Source organism: Thamnophis elegans, chromosome 7 (genome assembly GCF_009769535.1).
Source record: "Thamnophis elegans isolate rThaEle1 chromosome 7, rThaEle1.pri, whole genome shotgun sequence".
Classification (NCBI taxonomy): domain Eukaryota; kingdom Metazoa; phylum Chordata; class Lepidosauria; order Squamata; family Colubridae; genus Thamnophis; species Thamnophis elegans.
This window is the reverse complement of record NC_045547.1, coordinates 15,538,632-15,555,048: the sequence shown is the minus strand read 5'-3', so window position 1 is coordinate 15,555,048 and position 16,417 is coordinate 15,538,632. Positions and strand designations below refer to the sequence as shown.

At 44.2% G+C, this 16,417-nt stretch overlaps 1 protein-coding gene across 4 annotated transcripts in view; it reads right to left on the bottom strand.

The window, feature by feature from the left end:
• The window catches only part of DCP1B (decapping mRNA 1B), a 64,825-nt gene that overhangs the window by 30,541 nt on the left and 17,867 nt on the right, over positions 1-16,417 (bottom strand). For all 4 annotated transcript variants that reach the window (XM_032220857.1, XM_032220858.1, XM_032220859.1 and 1 more), the window contains exon 4: positions 4,069-4,135. In XM_032220857.1, the coding sequence (XP_032076748.1) occupies positions 4,069-4,135 (67 nt within the window). The remainder of the gene's footprint in view (positions 1-4,068; positions 4,136-16,417) is intronic.

The following is a 16,417-nucleotide window of genomic DNA, read 5'->3' as shown; positions in this document are numbered from 1 at the left end:
CATGCCCACCCAGTCACATGGCCACTGAGCCCCACCTACCCAGATGGTCATTAGGGCAGAGAACCGGTTGTTAAATTATTTGAATCCCACCACTGGTACACACACACACACACACACACACACACACACCACACACGCACACACACACAGAATTAATCATTCTATCATGTTAATTTAATTTAAATTTAACCATTTTACCTTTGTGCTATCCAAGCATGGCATTCTAAGCTTTCACAAATTGAAAAAAAAGTTTCCGCTCATAGTTGGTGCGTGAAAAGAACCAACGTAACCATTCTATTAGTTATGATAGAATATCTATTAGTTATGACTGAAGACAGGGTGTCATCCACCACCACCCCACCTCCACCCCGGCTACATACTTTGCAGCTATGCAAATATCTGTTTCAGATTAATGTTGCCAGGGTAACCTGTTATGGATTGACAACCATTTAAGATCAGAAAGCAAAAAGACAAGAATGACAGTTCTAATAATAGAGACAAATAAGCAGGGAGCTCCCCCAAAGAGCTCTATTGGGCCTGTGTTAATTTATTCACACGGGCTTTGAAGTCTGATATGTGCCGGGAAGGCCAACATTGCAAATGGCATGTAATTAAGGAGGATATGAAACACAAAGCAGAGGACATTTCCTCAAAGTGAGCAAAGGATGAGAAAATGGAGCATGATCCTTAACTCCAAAGAAATGTGTATACAGGTATTGGCAAAAACAATGCATGGCAAATTTGAACTGAGCATGATTAATCAATCATGCTGAAGTACCGAAAGCAACCATTTAAGATTAGAAATCAGGAAATATGGGAAAAGCACTATTGATATTACAGTTAGTTTACATAAATGTATCCTATGGCTTATAGGGACATTTATAAACCAGGAGCCTGTGAGTTCTAGTCCTGTCTTAGCCACAAAAGCAGGCTTTTGGGCCAGTTACTCCATTTCAGCCCACCTCACAGGGTTATTGTTGTTGGGAAATTAGGGTACGTTCATTGCCTTGAGTTATTTATAAAGTAATAAAGGCAGGATTAGAAAAAAATCAGCAGTGGCTAAGACACTGAGCTTGTTGATCAGAAAGGTGGGCAGTTTGGCGGTTTGAATCCCTAGCGCTGTGTAACGGAGTGAGCTCCCGTTACTTGTCCCAGCTTCTGCCAACCGAGCAGTTCGAAAGCATGTAAAAAAACAGGAAACACCTTTGGTGGGAAGGTAACAGCGCTCGGTGCGTCTTTGATGTTTAGTCATGCCGGCCACATGACCACAGAGACGTTTCCGGACAGCGCTGGTTCTTTGGCTTTGAAACGGAGATGAGCACCGCCCCCTAGAGTCGGGAACAACTAGCACATATGTGCGAGGGGAACCTTTACCTTTACCTATCCTATGGCTTAATTTGTAATAGAATATACCCCATCTTACACAAAGAATGTCACAGCAATAAAGGTTTGAAAAATGGTAGCTGAAAACAACTTCAGAGTACGTTCTGTAGGAGGGACGTTTATGAATTTTATGAATTAAGACAAAACGACTTTGGCAAATTCATGGTGGGGATGACACATGTCATCAGAAGAATAGCAATAGCACTTACTGTATATACAGCTTCATAGTGCTTTGCTCTCTAAACTAGCAGTTTAGAGTCAGCATATTGCCCCCCAAAATCTGGGTCCTTTATTTTACCGTTTACCATTCTTCAGAAGAATGGAAGAGTCAACCTGAGCCCATCAAGATCAAACTCATTGCAGTAAGCAGAGTCAGCCTGCAATATTGCATTCTAACCAATCGCACCAGTATGGAAAGGAGGATGATGATGGAGGAACAGCAGAATATGAGATTGAATGGAGAGAGGGAGGGGTGTCTCCTGCCTGCTCCCATAATAGGAGAATGTGAGGCCATCCAGCCCAACTAGGCCAACAACAGGCCAAAGAAACTATTTGACATGAGACATATTGAACTTGTTTACCACACGATTGCACATGATTATTTGGCTGGTATGACTTGGGGGTTGCTTAGGAGACATTCGTGGAAAACTGGCTCATTATAGCTATCTAAAACTACTATGGGTCAGACAATCTCTCTTGCTGGATATCAGGTCCTTAGGAAGTGGGAAATGACGGGACCTGTTTCCTTCATATATTCTTAGTGGGTTTTCTGGAAGTATCTGGTTCTTCTTTGTAAGGAAAAAGATGCTGAATCTTTGGTTAGAGCCTGCAGGGTTATTTGTGACTGTTTGTATATTGTATGGTCATCCATCACTTTCAATGCATTTTAAAAAGTGTATCCATATTAGAAGAATTAACACAAGGAACCTGGTATGCCCAAATACGGGAGGGAGCATACTGCTTCCCTTTTGCCTTTCAGTTCCACCCTAGGAGCTGAAAGGAGCAGGCAGAAAGCGATTTTTGTGTTGCATTTGTGCTGATAAATAAATAAAGGGAGAGTAGTATAGATCTATTTCAAGCTATTTAGCTCTCATCAGCTAGCCATACCCTTACTGGCTTTTCAAACCTGAGCTGTTTTAACATGTTAGGCAGTTGTATTAGCCTCTAAGCCACTAGCTCTCCTCCCTTATCAGCTGAGCCAAGGAAATGATTAAGTGTTATGTCAAAGCACCTGGTATGCCCAAATATGGGAGGGAGCATACTGCTTCCCTTTTGCCTTTCAGCTCCATCCTAGGAGCCTTCCAGGCAGGAAACCGGCATGATTTTCAACTATAAATATAAATACAACTGTAGTTGTATAGTTCAATATATATATATATAGTTCCAACTCTAAATACAAAGTATAATACATGCAGTTTTGTATTTATCACACCAAAGATCAACAGCTACTCCAACCAGTAAAATGAAACACGAAAATGATCGTGGGCCAGGAATATTCCTTCTACTCCAAAGCAACAAAATTAAAGGATGCTTTTTATAATGCAACTGCATGTAGATTGATTCATGAGTAAATGCCACGTTTTTCAAAGAGACCCAAAGGTGCTTTTTCAAGAGGCAATTGCACTTTCTTTGTTTTTCATTGAAGATGTTTTGCTTCTAATCCAAGAAGCACTTTTGGGACAACCATGACCTGGATGACTGAGAATCACCATAAACATTTTCAAAGGGACTTACTCCCGTGTAGAAAAACAGGCAAGAAAAACGAAATGCACAGGTACAGTATAGGTGGTACCTTGCTCAATACTAGTAACTGTAAGAAGGATTTGGAGTCCTAGTGGACCACCATTTAAATATGAGCCAGGAGTGTGCAACAGCTGCCAAAAAAGCCAACACAGTTCTAGGCTGCATAAAGAGAGGGATAGAATCAAGATCACGTGAAGGGTTAATACCGCTTTATAATGTCTTGGTAAGGCCACACTTGGAATACTGCATTCAGTTTTGGTCACCACGATGTAGAAAAGATGTGGAGACTCTGGAAAGAGTGCAGAGAAGAGCAACAAAGATGATTAGGGAACTGGAGACTAAAACATAAAGAACGGTTACAGGAACTGGGTATGTCTGGTTTAATGAAAAGAAGGGGAGACATGATAGCAGTGTTCCAATATCTCAGAGGTTGCCACAAAGAAGAGGGAGTCAAACTATTCTCCAAATCACCTGAGGGTAGGACAGAAATCAAGGAGAGAAGCAACTTAGAACTAAGGAGAAATTTCTGGGCAGTTAGAACAATTAATCAGTGGAACAACTTGCCTCCAGAAGTTGTCAATGCTCCAACACTGGAGGTTTTTAAGAAAAGGTTGGATAAACATTTGTCTGAAGTGGCGTAGGGTTTTCTGGCTGAAAACCCTACGCCACCTGAGCAGGGGGTTGGACTAGAAGACCTCCAAGGTGCCTTCCAACTCTGTTATTCTATTCTATTCAAACAGGAAAGAAACAGTCATAAGACCATAACTTTGGTTGATGTTCTGCTTTAATACGTTCAATGTCTCTATGTCATCAATCTCAGTTGAAAAGAGGCTAATGTTAAAAAGTGTACTATAGTAACAGTGACATAACATTAAAAAAAATACAATACCATCGGCCCTCCACCTCCACCCCGCCTGTCTGTCTTTGCCAACTGGCACTTACTTTTTCATCAGCTCTGCAATTCTTTGGCATTCTTCCTTATCGTAAAACCAAATTCCATAAATGGACACTGTAAACGCACATCAAACACAAATGATGAACAACAGAGCCTCATGTACACCAGCTGCCCTTTTTGGCATTATCAAGAATCAATGCGTGTTGCTTGCAGAGGAGGTCCCAAAGCTTTAAAAATAACATTATAAAATTCAAACGGTTGCATTTTAGTTTCTATTGTACTACTCCATTTACCTTATTGCATGATGTAGACGTGCAATCACAACATTTCTAGCAACCAGATCAAGTTGACTGGGTGAAAGTCTCCCACTTTGCCGTTCTCTCTATAGTCATGTCTTTCATACCAGAACATTCTCAGCTCACCTGCCTTGAAAACTATTCTGTTAGGAAACAACTAGGCTTCATCCATGAATTTCGTCCATCCATCAAATTCTGCCTCGGCTATGTTTCTTCCTCTATTTCTGGAACCCATCATAATACTTACCGTACTCTATGTCCCCATTATTTTATTTTTCAATTAAAAAGGGGAAGCTACCATTTTGCAAACCAGGGTCACACACCAAAGCATAATCTTTATTGTTTAAAACAATCCTAGGATCCGTAGACACCCTAAAGCAGGGGTGTCAAACTCAAATTTCATTAAAGGCTGCATCAAGATTGTATTTGACCTTGGGGGGCTGGGGTGGGTGCGGCCAGGGTGGGTGTGGCCAGCTCGACATCACTCGTGTCGGGGGCACCTGTGGTGGCCCAAGCACTCTGCCAGTGAAAACGGGCTCCTGAGCTCGGTTTTCAACTACCATTGACCCTCTGTCACCGAAAATGGAGCTCGGGAGGGCCAGGTGCAGCCCTCCCGAACTCCATTTTTGCTGGCAGAAGCACCACAGTCCAGTCCTTCATTGTTTCCAGGGTGGCCCCGTGGGCCAGATCTAAGTACCCCGCAGGCCGGGTCTGGCCCCTAGGCCTTGAGTTTGATACCCCTGCCCTAAAGGCTTTGGTGAAATAATGGGGCCCAAGGTTATGTTTTTAAAATATATCCAACCTGCACAGAAGAGTAAAACAATCCTGAAATTTCTATGTGCTTCCCGTTAAATGAGTTCCATTGTTATTGTTCACTTTTTTAACCTTTCAAATGCCATGTTCGCTCAATTATTAACAGTTATATTACTCAAGCTCTACACATCTCAGCTTCATAGAGTCTCATAAGAGACCAATATACTTTACATCAGGAATTAGAAACACACAGCAGGATCAGGCTAAAATGCTTTAGGTCCCGTATATTTGTACATCTAGTTCTTGACTTAGAACCACAACTGAGTTCAAAATTTCCATTGCTAAACAAGACAGTTTTGAAGTATGTTTTGCCCCATTTTACAACCTATCTTGCCACAGTGGTCAAGTGAATCATTGCAGTTGTTAAGTTAGTAATATGGGTGTTAAGTGCACCTGCCTCCCCCATGGACTTTGCTTGGCAGAAGATCGCAAAAGCTGATCCCATGACCCCAGGACAATGCGACTGTCATAAATACATGCCAGTTGCCAAGGGTCAGAATGTCGATCAGACCATGAGGCTGTTGCAACTGTTGTGAGTGTGAAAACAGTCATAAGTCACTTGGTTCAGTGCCGTTGGTAACTTTAAACAGTCACTAAATGAATGTTTGTAAGTCAAGGACTACTTGGAGTGCAAACTAGCAGTTCAAAAGCATGTCATATGCAAGTAGATAAAGAGGCACTACTTTGGTGGGAAGATGAGCTGGTGCTCTGTGGCGGACGTCAGATTCTTGCCAGCACTGGACCTTCCCAGATGTGACACTCGTTTGTGAGGTGACTTCAGTGGAGAGAGAAAGTCTTGGATGACACTGCAGGATGCCGGTCATCTTTCTTGCACAAGTCTGAATCGAATGGGCTAGCAGTGGTAAGGCAGCCAAATAAGTATTCTGTACTAGCACTGCAGTCCCCTGGGTAACATCCAGTGGTGGGTTGCTCCTGATTCGGCCCGATTTGGCTAAACCAGTAGTAGCAGCGTCGGGAGGCACAGAGCATCACATGTATGTGCAGAAGCGTCGCACACATGCATAGAAGCATCACATACATGTGCATGCACAGAAGTGTCATGCACATGTGCATGCACAGAAGTGTCACGCACATGTGCATGTGCAAAAGCATCATGCACATATGCAAGCACCCACAGGAGGGCACTCGAACCAGTAGTTTAAAAATTGGGAACCCACCACTGGTAACATCAGCATAGTATAGATGAGATAGATAGATGGATAAATGGATGGATGGATGAATGGATGGATGGACGGACAGAAGATAGACAGATGATCTAGATAGATAGATTAGATGATAGATAGATAGATAGATAGATAGATAGATAGATAGATAGATAGATAGATAGATAATGATAGGTAGGTAGGTAGGTAGGTAGGTAGGTAGATAGATAGATAGATAGATAGATAGATAGATAGATAGATAGATAGATAGATAGATAGATAGATAGATAGATAGATAGATAGATATGGGTCAATGGACAGAGAGAAAGGGATGGATGGAGATAGGGATGGAGAGAGAGAGAATGGATAGATAGATAGATAGATAGATAGATAGATAGATAGATAGATGATAGATAGATAGATGATAGTTAGTTAGATAGATAGATAATCAGACCATGACAGACCATTGTTCATCACTTTTTGTCTTATTGTATTGTATTTGTATTTATTTGTCTTGCATTATGCTACGGTTTGCCTCCTCCTGCCATCTCCAATCTTCTTTATCCACTCATTATCTTCCTCTACTGAATTTAAGTCTTCAGTATTTTCCGACATCTCCACAACTTGCCTATCACCTGCCATCCTTACTGCCTTCTCCAACCTTACTTGACATTTCCCAGCCTGTCCATTCTTCTCCATCTCTCCCATACTGCCTTCTGCAATCCTGTCTGCTCACCCATATACTTAGACTGTAAGAGGGAAGTATTTTGCTTGAAAAATAATTGCATTTTTCATTGGTTGAGGATTCTTTGATACTGCAGCTACAAACAAACAGCAAAAGCTTCATGTCTTTTTCTTTTTTAATATATATATATAAAGTAATAAGAGGAAAAAAATGCCCCAGACTATGCAATGACTTTTACCATGCATCCATGCAGTTTTCTTGACAACACTACAGAAGTACTTTGTCCCTGTCTTCTCATTTTTGTTGTTGTTTTGTTTAGTCTACAGCCCTGGGAATCCCCAGTGATCTGTCTTCCAAGTGTCAACCACACCCAATCTTGCGTAGTTTGTGAATCCAAAATTGGCCCAAGTTCTAGTACTTGCTGGGGGAAAAAACACTCTGCTTTTTAAAATATACAGTTCTTTCTAATCGGTTGAAGGAACTATGAAACAACTGCTCCTGCTGAAGCGGCTGGAACAATCCACAAAATTTCCTCAGCAAATGTGATTGATGACATACCCTGGGGGAAAAGGGAAACAGGGTGTGTTTGGGGCCTTAATTACGTGGGGTTGGCTTCACTTGGGAACATGCCGGCATAAAATTCCTAATAAATAACTGGATTTCTTTTGAAGCTTGGCTCGAGGCTCATGATTTAATTAGGGCATCCGTCGGAACCCTGAAAATTAGGTTTAGATTTAGTTTCTAGAACATAACCTATACCTTTTCAGAGATCTCTTCCATTGCTGATATACCTTTATCAAAAATACTTTTTTCATAGAAGATTTAAAAAGTGGCTGTTTTTAAAAAAAGGTATTAATTGGAATTTTGCCAACAGGTAATTGATATCAAGCCTTCTTTCTTATCCATGTGAGGCAGAAATATAATTCGAAGAATATCAAATGTACCTCTAAATATATACCAAATTAGAGGACAAGCCTATGAACACAACAAATAGGGGAGCGTATCATTGCTTTTTCACAATAAATATCTATATTTTTCACAATATAAATAAATAAATATTGTATATAAATATTGTATTGACGATGTAGTTTGGTTTTGGCCCAGAATGCTGGGTGAATCAATTACTGTGATTTATAAATTACGATTTGTTGCTTAGCTTGCTCTGCAAACTATAAAGTAATTATAGTTTATTCAATAAATCATGGATAAATAAACTTTGGTTCTATCCAACATATGAGCCCAGTCGCCATAAGGAAAAACAGACGTGATGTTTCTGCATGAGTTAATCAAGTCTATGGTAACAGAGACATCTGCTAGTTGTGTTCATTTTGAATACAAAGATGGGGGATATAGAAAAAATCGTTCATTGTTATTTATAAGGTCCTTGGGAAATCCACGAATAAGCTTATTTCTATAATAAATGTTTCTAATAAGAAATGTTTATAACATATTTCCATATAACTTTTTCCAATAATGTTAAAACCACACAAGGTATGAATCTATCCCTTTCTATTTATCATAACAGAAATTAAAGCATCCAATTGCTTGGGGCTACAGATCAGGGACATGGTGGCTAAGACACTGAGCTTGTCAATCAGAAAGATCAGCAGTTCGGCAGTTTGAATCCCTAGCGCCCTGTAACAGAGTGAGCTCCCGTTACTTGTTCAGCTTCTGCCAACCTAACCATTCAAAAGTATGTAAAAACGCAAATAGAAAATTAGGAACCACCTTCGGTGGGAAAGTAACAAGGTTCCTTCCATGTGCCCTTGGTGTTTAGTCATGCCGGTCACACGACCACGGAGACATCTTTGGACAGTGCTGGCTTTTCAGCTTTGAAATGGAGATGAGCCCCACCCCCTAGAGTCAGGAACAAATAGTATATATGTGCGAGGGGAACCTTTACCTTACAGATTTAAAATACTGGGGTGGGGGAAAGACTCTCTTAAAATAGAACTATATCTAAAGGATGCTATTAATGCAGGTCATATCTGGAACAAACAGTACACTACCTATCAACGTAGGTCTAAAGGGAAGAAGAAAAATTGACCATATTGTATTCACAGGAGGGACTCTAGCACCTATTAAAGCAGACAAAGCAAAAACATTTGGCCAGGAGTGAGAACATGTTCAGACAAGCAAGCAAGAAAATATAAACCAGAAGCCATTTACATGAGTTGGAGAGACAGCCTGACACTTGTTGCTCAACTGTGGCTGATCTTCCTTCTATTTTATTTATTTACTAGTTGATAACCCGGTGTTGCCCGGGTATTTATTTATAGGGGGAAAATGTCTGGACCAAACGGAATTTTTGGTGTTGGATTTTCCCCCTTACTAGAGGGAGCCCCGTTGTGAAGTACTGTGAAGCCATTACCATGGCAACTCCACTGTGCTATACAGTAGAAGCCATTTTAAGGCACAACAGACTGTATCTTAACTGAACACAAACCCTGAGAAGTTTTAGGGGTGTTTTACCCCCACAGTATTGGTTTTTAGAGGGTAGGTCATCTCTGTACCAAGTTTAGTTGGAATTGCTCAAGGAGTTCCACAGTTATGCTGAAACACACACACACACACACAAACACACATTTAGATAGATAGATAGATAGATAGATAGATAGATAGATAGATAGATAGATAGATAGATAGATAGATAGATTAAACAAATAAATCTTCCCTTTGACCAGAACAGGATACTAGTTTACAGACAAACTCTGCATCTTTCTCTCCTGTTAAGAATTACTAATACAGGGAATAGCAGCAATGTTCCCTCTAAGCTGCGCGCCTGCACGGCCGCGCAGGTAACAAGAAAACACCGAGCACAAGTTTCAAACTGCAGCGCAGTGTTTTTTAATGTCTTTAAATGTGACTGAAAATATCCTCCCTCCCTCCCTTCTCTCTTGCGCCGAACTCTCTCCTCCATCTGGTGATTAGTGAAATCAAGAAAGACTCTGCCCAGAGACCGATGATACTGCAGAAGGGAGAATTCCCATTGATCTTGTGGGGCTTTGTCGGTTCCTGGGAAAACGCGATTCTCTGGTTGTAGCCTGCATTTCTCTGCACATCCGGGGTTTCTCAAGCATTGAGTCGTCTGAAGTCCCCGTTTTGGGCTGGGCAGTTTTTCTGCAATCCCTTCGCTTTGGGGAGAGAGGGAAGCAGCGTGGAGTTGGACTGCCTGAGCCAAAGGACTCCCTCCAGTGGCCATTATTGGTACTTCTTTCTGGCCATATACTTCTCTGGACCATATACAGTTTTCTATTGGACTCCCATTAGACTTTGTTAACGAGAAGGCCAAACTTCCAAGATCCTGCCTTCACCAATTCGCACAACCGCGCAATTTTTATCTGGTATGATGAGTGCATGGGATTGTATGTGATTGAGTGAATGATCCCACTTTTACCATTTTATTATCATTGTATTTTATATGTTTTAACTCTTATGTGGGGACTGCTTGGGTGAGTGAATGAGTATGTCTGATTCGGAGGACCTGCCGGGGAAAGCGGGGGCCATTGGGGTGGTTGGGGGGACTACGCCCACGGGAGAGGGTCGGAGCATTGCGGTCATAACAGGGAGAGGCAGATATGGCGGGGACTTTAGGGCTGGCCATTACCGGGGAAGGAGGGCTCGCTACATCACAGAGATCCCTCCTTCCGGCCCTATGAGTCCCACTCCAAGGTCAGATGGCACGAGTAATCAGGACCCTGGTCTCAGGCTGCTGTCGCTAAATGCCAGGTCTGTTGTTCACAAGGCTCCTCTCGTCCGGGACTTAATTTTAGACGAGAGGGCAGACCTGGCATGTATTACTGAGACATGGCTGGGCACGGAGGGAGGAGTCCCCCTCGTAGAGATGTGCCCAGATGGATTTCAGGTGCTTCATCAGCCGAGAGCCCAGGGAAGGGGTGGCGGTGTGGCTATTGTAGTCCGGGAGTCTTTAGCACCTCGTAGGATCCCTGCTCCAGAGCTTGTCGGGTGTGAGTCCCTACTGGTGAAGCTGGACCTCAAGGGTCAAGTGGGTCTGCTGATAACGTACCTGCCTCCCAACTGCGTTGCAGCAGCCCTCCCCTCGCTCCTCGAGTCGGTAGCCGAGCTGGCAATTGAGTTCCCTAGACTTATGGTTCTGGGGGACTTCAATTTGCCTTCGCTCGGTGAACACTCTGATGGAGCGCAGGAGTTCATGGCTTCCATGACAGCCATGGGCTTGACCCAGGTAATTCGAGGCCCAACCCACTCAGCGGGTCACACGCTCGACCTCGTATTCCTCTCGGAGCAGTGGATTTGTGATCTTGGTCTGAGGGGTAATGAGATCATACCCCTGTCGTGGTCAGACCACTGCCTACTGAGGCTAGACTTCCAGAGGCCAAACCCCCACCGTAGGGAGGAGGAACCGACCAGGTGGTTCCGCCCCAGGCGACTTATGGATCCTCTAAGGTTCCAGACGGAGCTTGGGGATATTCCTGATACTCTCGCCCACAGTTCGGCGGAGACTCTTGTTTCTGCCTGGCACTCGGCAGCATCGGAGTCTCTTGACCGGATTGCGCCACTACGGCCCCTCCGGGTCGGCGGATCCCGGAGGCCTCCTTGGTTCACCGAGGAGCTCCGGGAGATGAAGCGCCGGAGGAGACGCCTAGAGCACGCGTGGAGGTCTGATAGGTCCGAGTTGAACCGAGCACTTTTGACAGCATGCACCAAGGAATACATCCGGGCATTAAGAACAGCAAAAAGAACACACATTGCCACCTTGGTAGCGTCCGCCGAGTCCCGCCCAGCCACCCTGTTTAGGATAACCCGCTCCCTCCTAAATAGGAGGGAGACGGGGGACCCCTTACAGGGCAGGGCTGAGGAGTATGTTCAGTTCTTGGCGGACAAAGTTGCTTGGTTTCGGTCGGACCTGGACTCCACTCCCGCAGATCCAGCCGAGACACAAGGGAATGACTTGGCAGACCATCTCTGGGTTGAGTTTCAGGATGTTGCCTCCGGGGATGTGGACAAGGCTATGCGAGCTGTGAGTGCCTCCACCTGTATACTGGACCCGTGTCCCTCCTGGCTGGTTGCCAACAGCAGTGAGGCGACACGAGGCTGGATCCAGGCGGTTGTTACCGCCTCTCTTCGGGAGGGGCACTTCCCCACCGCGCTCAAGGTGGCGGTGGTGAGACCCCTCCTGAAGAAACCGTCCTTGGATCCAGCCGCTCTTAATAACTACCGTCCAGTCTCCAACCTCCCCTTCGTGGGGAAGGTTGTTGAGAAGGTGGTGGCCTTCCAGCTTCAGCGTACCTTGGAGGAAGCTAACTATCTTGACCCCTTCCAGTCCGGCTTCAGGCCCGGTTACAGCACAGAAACCGCTTTGGTCGCATTGACCGATGATCTCTGGAGAGCCAGAGATGGAGGCCATGCGTCCATCCTGGTTCTCCTTGACCTCTCAGCGGCTTTCGATACCATCGACCATGGTATCCTTCTGCGACCACTGCGGGAGGTGGGGGTGGGCGGCACTGTTCTGCAGTGGTTCTCCTCCTACCTCTCGGACAGGTCGCAGTCGGTGTTGGTGGGGGGGCAGAGATCGTCCCCGAGGCCCCTAACTTATGGGGTGCCGCAGGGTTCGGTCTTATCCCCCCTGCTATTTAACATATACATGAAACCGCTGGGCGAGATCATTCGAAGGCACGGGATAAAATACCATCAATACGTGGACGATACACAGTTGTATCTGTCCGCCCCGTGCCAACTCAATGAAGCGGTGGACGTGATGAACCGGGGTCTGGAGGCTGTTAAAGACTGGATGAGAGCTAACAAACTGGTACTCAACCCGGAAAAGACCGAGTGGCTGTTCTGTTTTCCTCCCAACAATTCGGCCGACGTTCCATCACTCAGGCTGGAGGGTCAAAATTTATACCCCTCAGACAGGGTCCGCAACTTGGGAGTCCTCCTGGACCCACAGCTGAGTTTCGACCATCACTTGTCAGCTGTGACCAGGGGGGCATTTGCCCAGGTTCGCCTGGTGCGCCAGTTGCGGCCCTATCTGAATCGGGAGGCCCTCACAACAGTCACTCGAGCCCTTGTGATCTCTAGGCTGGAATACTGCAATGTGCTCTACATGGGGCTGCCCTTGAAGAGCATCCGGCGACTTCAGCTAGTCCAGAATGCAGCCGCGCGAGTGATTGTGGGCGCACCACGGTTCGCCCACATAACACCGATCCTCCGTGAGCTGCGCTGGCTACCTGTTGATCTCCGGGTGCACTTCAAGGTCCTACTTACCACTCATAAAGCGCTCCATGGTAGTGGATCTGGCTATTTGAGACACCGCCTTCTGCCGATTACCTCCCTCCGTCCCATCAGATCGCATAGAGTAGGCCTCCTCCGAATTCCATCCGCCAGTCAGTGCCGACTGGCGACTACGCGAAGGAGAGCCTTCTCAGTTGCAGCTCCGACGCTATGGAACAATCTCCCCGTGGAGATCTGCACCCTCACCACCGTCCAGGCCTTCCGCACAGCCCTCAAGAGCTGGCTATCCCGTCAGGCCTGGGGATAAGATTTTACTTTTGCCCCTCCCGAATGTTGAATTAATGTTGTGTTTTTACTGCTAATTATTTGTTACTCACATTTTCTTTGTGTTTTTGTCCTGCACTCCCTTCCCCTATTATTGTAAACCGCCCTGAGTCCCCTCAGGGAAAAGGGCGGCCTATAAATGTTTAATAAAACAAAACAAAACAAACAAAGGGGTCCACGGAATCTTGAGACTTGATTTTTTAGCAGTACCAATCCATTCCACTCTTTCTGTCCTTCTTCTATCTTCCTTTCCTTTCCCACCTGCCTCCAGCTGCCAAGGCCTTTCCCAACCCGAGATAGGCCATGCTCCGCTTCCTACCGCCACTTGGGCTTCCTTCCCGCCCCTCCAACCACCACCATCATCATTGATTGCTCACCTATCTTTCGAAGCCTCTAGAGCTCAGAAGATTGGGGTACAGAAGGAGGACAGACAGCTCCATTCCTGGGCCACATGGCAGAATTCCACAAGCAGTCGTCTTTTTCTGAGATGCTGACAAAACTCTTGGGTTTTCTTTTCTTCGCTAGTCACCAGCCTTTCCTCCCCTCAGTGATGGCTGCTGGTAGAATTTTGCTACATGGCCCAGGGAGGGAGTGGCACCTCTTCCTTCTGTACCCCAATCTTCTGAGCTCTGGAGAGCTTCGAAAGGTAGGTGAGCAATCGGTAATGAGTGGAGATGATCGGAGTGGCAAAGCAGACCCAGTGCCCAGGGGACCCAAACAGGGAAGGATGGTGAAGAAATAGAAGGGGGGAGACACATGTTGCAACATCTCCGGTTGGTCACAAGGATGAATGACCGCAGAAGTGCTGCAACAGACCTAACTTTGGGACTGGGACATAAATACCTTTGGGGGATTTAGTGTAACTTTGAACCATAAATGACCTGTTGTAACCTGGGGACTATCTGTACTGTACTTAGAAAGTAACTATTCCATGGTTTCTCATCTCCTTAAGAAGCTTAAATATATCCGTGGGGCACCTCTTCTCCTGTTTTACATGATGAAGAGCCTTACTATTTTGCAATGCAAATTGTCCACACTTAAGTGTAGCTGCATATTTTCTGATGGGTGCCAAATACCTCTTAACACACTTGACATTCTGGATCCAAAAAGAAAAACTCAAAACAGAGCCACAAAGCAAGTCAAGTCCATTTTGCCCAAATATAACCAGATACAGATTAGAAATCTCCCTATATAATACGTGATGAGTATGTGGCTGTAAGTAGACCAAAACACACAGCTATAAAAGTATGCAGTGACTTAATAATGCTGCACTGTGGCTTCTGCTTCTCGATTAAAAGACCACTGATCGATATATTCCAAGATCATGGGCTCAGAAGAGCAAAGTGGTCCTTTAAATTTAAAGGCCCTTTAAATTCTGTTCTAAAAACAGAAACAAGGGGAGTTTCAAACAAAACCCAGGGGCCTGTTAGGATATACAACAAGAAAGAATATTTCATGAGAAGACACCCTCTGTCTCTCTCTCTGGTCTGGAGGAGACGAGACACACTTGCATCCATCAATCTATGAAGTCTTACAATAAAGCAAAGGCCGTGTTGTCCACTGCATGATTTATGTTCCCAAGAAACAAACAACGGAGCCTCTTTACCGTCTCCTGAGCTCAGCCTGTGAAGCCACTTGCAACCTCAAGATAATTTCACCAGAAAGGTTGCATCATTACAAAATGGACTGCATGCCTTTCCTTTTAAGGGATGCTATCCTTCACTTATTTATTTTTTTTAAATTGCTGGAAAATATGTGAAGGCGCTGCCCTGGAACAAACCCTTTATATCAAGGCATATATGTAAGGTTCAGGATGTTTTGCATTGCGTATTAACTCAATAAGTTCCCTGGGCTTACGTCATAACTCAATTGCTCTGGTTCCGATATCTTTAAAATATAACTTATGGCTTGGGGAAAATATGTTCTCTCACTAGGCGAAACCCAGAAACCCCAAAAACTCTATCTTCAAAAACAAGGCTAAGTTATCAGAAACTGCCAAGGTGGTGATGATGTATGACAACCAGAAGCCTCCATGGCTCAGGGAGGTGATGAACTGACAGGCAGATGGAGTCCATTAACTCCACTTCTCAATATAAGTTTTCCTGTAAAACTAACAGAAGGAGAAAGGGACTACAAGCAACCATAAGGGAAAGACTTTAAATAACAGCCTGGAAGGAAAATCTAAAAAGAACCAAAAAAAATGCACAGAACTTTATTTAAAAGTATCTTCCTAACAGTATTTGGGGAGGAGGAGCATTAACCCAATTTGACTATTATTTGCCACATATTTTGTGGCCATCTGACTAAGACCAGATAGCATTTATTTTTATTTTTTGCATAGCATTAAGTTAGAGCACCATTCCTACTACTTCTCCGTTTTATCGATCTGGATTGGAAGAAGATGTTTCAGACCCTCGTTCGCAAAGCTACATCAGCATATCGTCCACTACCTGCACATCAGTCGGGGGAACCTGGGGTGAAATATGCGGGCAAGATGGTTAATGAAACTCAACTCAACTGCTTCTATATTTCACCCGGAGGTAAGGATTCCCAGTAATGGGTTCTACAAAAATAAAATTCTTACTTGATGTTGGTATATTTTGTTCAAATTCTGTTTTGGGATAGTGAAGAGCCATGTTTAAAGTTCAGATTATATATTTTCTAATAGTTGTCTTCGGAGCAATCCAGGCTCAGCAAATCAAAATAATAATTAATATGAATGGGCTTCTATCCAGAGAAGATACTACAGTGAATTTGCTAGGGGAATATGAAAATTATAGACTTTACAATATTATAGTAAAATAGGTATACTGCTATATATCAAAATAAAGAATTGCTTTGCACTGTCTAATATAATTGGGATTAGAACGTATGGGCTATAATCTAATTCAAAAGAGGAGAT